We start from the raw sequence: 8,670 nt of genomic DNA, 5'->3' as shown, positions 1-8,670 counted from the left end.
GTGGCTGTTGTAGTAATGTAAAATGTAGTTAGATGAGGCCCTGAAACATAAACCCTTGTATCAGAGGCCCGGTATGAGGCCTAAGGCCTGAACTAAACTAATGGTCAAGACTTTAACATAAAGCAAAGTTAAGCTGTGAGCAAGAGACAGGCCCTGCTCAGCCGGTCCGTTGTCAGGGAGCACATATGTACTAGCAGAACTGTAGGCATCTGATCCGGGGAGCTAGAGACTGTGTTTCATTTGGCAATAAACCTTGCCTTGTGCCTTTGTACCTTATCGGAGTCTGTGGTCCTTGGGGTTTCTCTCGGGGTCTTCTGTGCCAGCTATCTGCGCAGAGCCGGGGCAGCACACAGAGGGAACACATGCACGCAACTGACTTATCAACATCGATAGCTGTTGGATAAAGCAGACCACCACATTGGTGACACTTGATGACAGCTGTAAGTCAGCCGAATATAGGTCAACTTTCTAGTGCAGACATACCCTAAATCAGTGCTTCTCAAACATTGCAGGTTGGCAACCCTTTATTTGAAGTTAACATTTTTCACAACTCCATTACATTTACTACAAAAGGCAAGAGTAAAAATGTATAGATGGTAACAATCATAACCCTATGTAATTTATAATTTATTTGGGTGCGTGGTTTAAGAGGTTGCCATAGAATACTTGACCTTGTATGGTAAGGATGTGTGGGGAGTGAGATTTTCTTTACCATAGATTGTAATAAAAATTGTTATGCTTTGTGACCCCCCACAAGGGGATCACAAGCCACTGGCTTAGAAAACACTAACCTAAATTGTGTAGGAAGTCAGACTAGAGATGATCATAATGACCCCTTGTGGACTTAAAAATCTATAACTTCTCAAAGTTACTGATTTTCTTTCTGATCTTAATCTAGTCCTTGTTGTTGAGGTACACAGCTTCTGGCATATCCAAGTAACTTAACAATATTTTAGTACATTAGGTAGAGAGCGATCCCTCCTTCAATGCCCTTAGTGAAGCCAACTCTGCTGCATTTCCTCCATGATGAAAACTTGTCTCTTTCCATCCAAACGCACATTTAAGCCTGTCTTTCTGACATCTCCTTGTGGATGCCCAGCTAGCAATTTATCTTCAGCATGGCCAAAATTGAGCTTACAATCTTCACTCACAAATTTTCCATCACAGTGGATCACACCACCATTCTCCCAGTCACTCATGTCCATAATCTGGATGTCATTTTTGACTCACCCTCTCTCTAGATACACACGCATCCAGGGTATCTCCAAGTATCACCACTTCTATCTGCATAATATTTCAAAGTTTTAGCCTTTTTCTGTCTCTCCAGATTGCCAAGGCTGTTGTTCAGACCTTCATCAGCTCATGCTTTTGTAACATGTTTTTGTATATGAAATAAGTTATATAAGTATATAAGTTGTTTTGTGCTTTAGAATAAGTTGTACTTTATGCTTTTACATTTGGTTAAGGTAGTTGACCATGTATTAGATATGGAGTCTGAAATTCAAAATGGTGTGTCTGCCAAACAACAGCTCGACTTCATCTTTGTTTAGCTTCTTGTTGAAGTTTTCGCACCCTTTTGGAACTTAGGCGGGAAAGGCAGTTAATGGTTAGCACAGAACTGGCTCAAACAGGTTCCAGCAGGGGAGCTGCCAGTTTTACTTCAGAACTTTGGTGCGCTTGTTCCTATATAAACTCTGAGTGCCCGCAGCCTAGTTGCTGTCTGTCCTAGAGGCAGCCACGGTACCGTTGTATTTGTGTGGCTACGTGGACCAGAGATCAGAAGACCAGCATCTGAAGACATCAGCGTTAAAAACTAACTGTGCTACCAATCTATAAACCCCACATTATTTTCAGAGAAATGTACAGAGGTCCTGTTGATTGCTCACCCTTCCATGATCGCAGAGCCAGGCCTCTCTTCAGCATCAGCAGATCCTGTTGATCTCCCACTAAGAAGCGGTTGAGACCCAGGGTCCATCAGTTGACTGTGACAATGGTGTCGTGCCATCTACTGCCTATCAACACCTAGAAATGGTGGAGTATCTTGGGTATTTTTGTTTTAGGTTTGTTTGTTTATTGCCAGGGTATCTGTTTGGTCGGGCCTGGATTTTAAATCCAAATTGTCAAACCACATCTCGCTGTTGTTTCTTATTAAGTTATCTGTTCTAAATAAAAGCTGTTATCTGTTTACTTTATTCTTCTCTCTTCTTTATCCATTTGCATCACTGAATAGGGAGGTACACTATCTTTCCCTATACCGCATAAGGGGCCAAGATCCTGCTAATTAGCTGCAAGGTATAGCTGGCCTATACCATCCTCACCATCATAGTTAACGTTGCACGGTTAACACTTTCACTACTATAATCTACTTTTCTCTGGCTTTGAGGCAAGACAAATTGCCATCTTAAAGACATTTAGAGTGTTCCAGCTAGGATTATCTTCCTGGCTCATCACACTCAAAACTTCTGGGCTGCTACTGGCACAGTTCTAAAAATTTCTTCTATTTTAAGGGTCTAACTGAGCATTTCAACATTCTGCTGCATGACCAAATTACCACTTTTGAAAATCACCATGCCTGTGGCTTGCTGAAGGTCTCACATCAAGTCAGTAATACAGCTCGTGTGGTCCAGGAATACAAGTCAAGAGATAGGAATTCTAGTTACAGCTCTGCCATTGATTTGTCTTGTGACTCTTGGCAAAATCACATACCCTTTCTGTGCCTTTGGGATTTAAGAATACCAGTGAAGGAACAGGAATAATCTGAGAGACTGATAGCTAGCTAGAGGGATTAGAGACAAGAACAAAAACTAAAATGAGATTCAGCTTGGTAAAAGGTATGTTGATGCCACAGTTAACTCTGATTACGTCTGAGTATTAAACTGAGGCTACGGCCTAACTTCCTCAATCCCTGTAACTCTGTTTCAAGGGCAGTCACAGTAATTATCTTCCTCCCTACTTAATTGCTGTCCTGAATAACAGTGGGGGAGGTCTGGATATTAGGAAAAACTTTTTCACTAGAAGGGTGGTGAAGCACTGGAATGGGTTACCTAGGGAGGTGGTGGAATCTCCATCCTTAGAGGTTTTTAAGACCCAGCTTGACAAAGCCCTGGCTGGGATGATTTAGTTGGGGTTGGTCCTGCTTTGAGCAGGGGCTTTGACTAGATGACCTCCTGAGGTCTCTTCCAACCCTAATCTTCTATGATTCTTACATAACATGAGGGAAAATGGAACAACCAAACAGGAATACAGGATTAAGTCTGTCATAAAACTATTGGCCACATAATTGTGCCTCTAGCCTGCTTCATGCATAATAAAAAACCCTACCCTTACAGTGAGCTGCAGTAGCAAAGGGGAGGGAGAGTCTCTCTCTCTCTCTCACTTGTTGGCATGCATGTACACTCAGCCCCAGCCCACCTCCCCTGTCTCAGAGGCTGCTCCAGGCACACTGGAACAGACGTGCTTCGAGGAAGAGGCGCGTGTCCCCCGGCAGAGTTTTATTGCATTTTTCTACACGGGGGTCACAGAAACATGCGAGCCATATGAATTCTGCACCCCCACATTGGCGCAGAATCCCCCCACGAGTAACATATGTATAAGAAACATAGGGGATTAGGAAAGTAGATGTGAACTCTATACACCACAATCGTAGTGAATAGTTTGTAGATATATGCAAATATGTCCCCATTTTATTAAACAGCTATTTTATTATTATTATTAATAGAGATGCTATTTGTGATTTTCATGTATTTTACTATCCAGCTCTTATTCAGTATTGAACCCAGAAGGAAGCCTCTAACAGACTGAATAATTTTCCTTCTCTTACCCCTTTAGGCATCATAAAGGATAGAATCCAGTAAAGGTTCCTACTTATATTAGACTGTTTAGGAATCCTTATTTCTTTCTTATTCTTCACTAGGATTTCTACCATCTTAAAGTTAGAGTCTCACTGCCCCTCACAAACACAATCTTCATGTGTGGCTTCCTATTTCTGAACTCCCAGAGTTCATCACTCCTCAAAGTCTCATTTGCTTTGGCCTGTGTCTATTCTCTACATGAAGTGGAAACAATTACCAAGGCCTCCTTAAAGAAGCTACCTAGAATATTATTTCTCCTTTTCCTCAGAATACTTGTCAGGATTCTTAACTAAGTTCTACAATAGCTATACTGGGACTCTCCTATATCACTCTGTGACACAAAGACTCCTTGCCGATGGGTCCCTCGGTCTTTGCAAACAACTCTCACCCCAGACCTGACAAACACTACACCAAACACTTCTTAGAGGATATTTATCCATAAAGAGTAAAATGTAAGGTATCTACAGAAAGCTCATAACTTCTCAAGATTCATAATCATTGCAAGATGTATGTACAGGTAATATTTAAGGCATAATGTATTTATACAGAAAGTATGCTTTATAGACTTGGAGTAAAAGTTAGTCATCAAAGGATAATATGTCTCTGTGATGACCCATTCAAGAATGAGGGAGTTGCCACCTTGCCCTGGTTAGCCAGTGATGCAATACCAGGCTCAATTTTCTAGCCTTGCTCCATCCCTAGACTATCAATGGAAAACATCAGAGATAACCACAAACAGTTGAAACCACTTGAATGTAAAAAAGGAACATTGCAACAGACAGGGGTTTGCCATGGCTGTGAATAAAGACAAAAAAGACTGATTCAGAATAATGGGTGGTGAAGAAAGACCTTTCACCGAAGAGACATCTTGGGGATCAGGGATGTTCTCAAGAAAAATTGGATCCCGGTTCCTGTGAAGCCAGCCAAGTCTGCAAGAGACTGAACTTGTGGGGGGAAATGACCCACTTGTACTTTATTAGATAGGAAAGGTAACTGTTAATAAGTATAGACCCAGGTTTGCATTTTACTGTTTTGTATTACCACCATTTATGTACATCACTCTCTTTTTTCTAATTAACTCTCCATTCTTTCTTACAATAAAACAGAGTAGGTTTATTTAAGTGCTCACAAGCGCTGTATGTTACACCAGAGTTGGGGGGTGGGAGGGGATGAGGGTGTTTAAGGTAAAACTGGTAAAGGGATACACAACACTGTTAGGTGCACAGGATCTGGGATTTCTGTGAATAGCCACTATCAGGGACTGGATATCACAGGAGAAAGATTCAAGGGACTGGTTTGCATATATTGTTAGCCTGCAAGTCAAAGTCAGGGCTGGCGCAGCACAGAGAGTGCTTGAGTAGCTGGTGGTGTTAGGCTGCTGACACCCAGCTAGGGGCAGGCAGGACTCCCTCAGGCTGGAGGCAGGGAGAACAAGATGACTCACAGGCCGGGGTGCCCTGAGAATCATCACACACACCTCTTATACAATAAAGTTGGGGGTCTTTTTCACCTCTATGTTCCACTATTCTATGTCTCATACAGGGAAGCAATACTATATAATACTAACTAAGGCTAAGATTATGTCACAGAGGTCACGGATTCTATGACTGTCAGAGACCTCCATGACATTTTCCAGCCCCAGGGTGGCAGGCCAGAGCTGTCAGCTGGTGGGAGCCCCACAGCTCTCAGACGCAGTAGGTGGCGGGGGGACCCAGGGCTCTGAGCCACTAAGGGTGGCAGAGGGACATCGGTGCTCCCAGTCACTGCAGTTCTGACCCACTGTGGGTGGACCCCAGAACTCCCAGCCACCCCAGGCAGCGGGTGCTGGACACCCCCTCCCTTCTAAAGTGGGGCTCAGGTCTCAGGCCTCCTCCCATCAGTCCCATTTTGTCAGTTATTTTTCTTCCATTAATTTTTTTTAATTGCTCGTGACCGGTCCCTGACTTTTGCTAAAAATAACTGGGACAAAATCTTAATATACTAACTAATCTATATTTTTGTGAGACATGGCCTCTTCTATCAATAATCTGGGTTCTTGTGTTTCCATCTCACTTGGAAGTGATGCCTTGTGACCTTTAGAGCAAGACCTAGACAAATTTCTCCGTTTGACCTGTCTCCAAGGCTTCAGACACTAGGAAAGAACAAAAAGTATTAAGGAGCTTATGGCTAATTGCTTGCTAGTCTGTTTGGAAATGTTTATCCAATCTTGAATCCAACAGAAAACATATTTAACTTGAAGTAGACTACTCAAGAAGTGTCTTAATTTAACACAGGCATAATATTGAGTTTGACACTCAAACATCATATCCAAGATAAACACAACACTCCTCTTATGAGTTAAATATCATCACATATTTCCCTTAGACTATTGTAATACTTAGAAATGCTTATTAAAAAGGTTAAGAATAGCTCAGTGGTTTGAGCATTAGCTTGCTAAACCCAGGGTTGTGAGTTCAATCCTTGAGGGGGCCACTTAAGGATCTAGGGCAAAATCAGTACTTGGTCCTGCTAGTGAAGGCAGGGGGCTGGACTCTATGACCTTTTGGGGTCCCTTCCAGTTCTATGATATAGGTATAATTATTTTCCTGTAAAACTTGCTACTTTAAAAGGCACTGTAACTGTAGACACTCTTTTAATTGTAACAGATTGTACTATAGACTCTACCCTCAGCTAGACTTGCTCAATTTTTTATTTTTTGGGGGGTCAAATTTTTGAAAGACTCCTACCCATTCTACTTTCCACCCAATTTCAAAAATGGTTTAATAAAATGCACTAGTTCTGTTAGCATAGTATTGTTTCCCTAAATCATGTATAGTCTCTGTCTCAGGAGAAGTTTTGTTCCCCCACGCTGTTCACCCTCTACAGCTGTGACTAGTGTTGCTTCAGCCAACCAGTGGTGTTCATGCTGTGTCAGTAAGATGGCCATTTTGTTGAACAAATTTTGCTTTTGCTGTCAAAAAATATATACCAACTCAGCTTCCTCTCCACTGTTTTTTTCCATCAGCCACCTAATTCCTTCCATACTGGCTTTTCACCAGTTGCCTGGCCCATTCCATTATTTCTCATCCCAGACACTTTAGTGATCCCTACACGGCATAGTGATCCCAGGCTCAGACTCAGGTTTAAGCCAAAACTCCCCTACTGTCCACACACAAAGCCTTATGACCTGTGCCAGAAACCTCTCAGGCCTGTAGCCTCACCCAGGCATATGGGTCCAAGCCAGAGTCCCACTGTGGCATGGGTAAAAGCCAGTCATTTTATAATGTGGACACAGCTGATGCCTGGGTCACCAAGCTCACATCCAGAGAGTCTGCCAGCACTATCTCACAATCCCCTAGGCCTGTGTCCCCCAACCCTTCTACCCCAAACTTACCACTTGATTCCCAGGAACCGGAAGCACTCTCCTGGTTCAAACACAACTCTCTGTGTTTAACCCTTCCTTTCCATGCAGACTGCTCAACTGTAAACACCGTTAATCTACTGTGTGTTAGCTATGTCCATCACTAAGAAGAAACCCTACATCAAGCACATTGCTAGCTGACCAGAGGAACACAACCAGATTCTGGTAAAACTGCAGTGGAAGGAGAACAAGACATTTGACTTCACCAGAACACAAGAAATGATCATGGGTACAAAAGTATCTTGGAAAACCTGGAAGCATTGGGGAACCACCAGCATGTGATCAATACCAGGAGCAAGTTAAGCAACTGAAGACCATTTATTGCCAAACCACGGGTGCTAACCACACCTCAGAGCACTCCCATCAGTATCCCCTACCTCTTCTACAAGCAATCAGGTTGGCTGCTGGGAACTGTGCCAAGCAAAGAGCTCACAGTGCTGCATGACAATTTCCTGAGCAGGGATGGCTGATAAGAAGTAGTGTTGTTCCATGAACAGGGGACAGGACTGGGACTCAGGAGACCTGGATTCTATTCTCACCTCTGCTACTGACCTGCTGGGTGATTTGGGAAAGTCACTAAATTTCTCTGTGCCCATTTCCCCTACAACTTTTAGTCTGTCTTGTCTAATTAATTAACTATTAATTAATTAAACTATTTAGACTGTAGACTCTCTGGGGCAGGGATTGTTACTTATTGTGTATATGTACAGGGCTAACACACTGGAGTCCTGATCCTGACAATGCCCTCTAGGCACTACTGCACTACATATAATGAATAACAAAAAAATTTAAGTTACTTTTTGGTTTTTTTGTATGGTCTAAAAAGATGCAAGGACTATGAGATGCTGCCTCTATTCATTAAATAAATATTGTAATGTTAAAATAAATCTGCTGAAGGATTAGATACAGGAATTTTTATTAGGTTTTACATTAGTATGTGACATTAAAAAACTTCAATAATAACTGGGTTGGTAAGTGAGAACTGTCTTATTCACAGGTCAGCGAGCAGGTTCAAATCTTGAGAATGTATGGAATAATTCAGCCTAACAAGACAACTGTTGTTTCCTGAGACCAATTCCATTTGAGCTACAGAACACTTAACATATTGAACAGCTTAATTACTAATAATGAATGAAATACAGCTCTCTAATCACTGTTCAGATGAAGATAAATTAAACAAGGAAGAAAGGCTAGGGACAGGCAATTTTTACAAAGAGCAACAGGAAAAGTCTGACACTAGAAAAGAGAAAGGGCATAATAGTGATAAACACTGGGTAGTACAAACTCTTATTTAAAAAGACATTAACTTTGTACATAATCAGTGCAGGGACAATCCAAAATGCCTGTAACACTGGAGAGGGGAAGGGGAATACAGCTACAGGGATTTAAGCAGGTTGTTACTTGCTTCTGCCAACAGAG

The 8,670-nt window shown here is 42.1% G+C and overlaps 1 protein-coding gene across 1 annotated transcript in view; it reads right to left on the bottom strand.

The window, feature by feature from the left end:
• LOC113406017 (cytochrome P450 4V2-like) overlaps positions 1 to 2,005 on the bottom strand; it is a 28,516-nt gene extending 26,511 nt beyond the window's left edge. The window contains exon 1 of the mRNA XM_029910617.1: positions 1,887 to 2,005. Coding sequence (XP_029766477.1) covers positions 1,887 to 2,005 — 119 coding nt within the window. The remainder of the gene's footprint in view (positions 1 to 1,886) is intronic.
• Between the last annotated feature and the right edge of the window lie 6,665 nt (positions 2,006 to 8,670).

This window comes from Terrapene carolina, unplaced genomic scaffold (assembly GCF_002925995.2).
Source record: "Terrapene carolina triunguis isolate 2854851 unplaced genomic scaffold, T_m_triunguis-2.0 Scaffold66, whole genome shotgun sequence".
Lineage (NCBI taxonomy): Eukaryota > Metazoa > Chordata > Testudines > Emydidae > Terrapene > Terrapene triunguis.
This window is presented reverse-complemented; position numbering and strand designations above follow the sequence as displayed.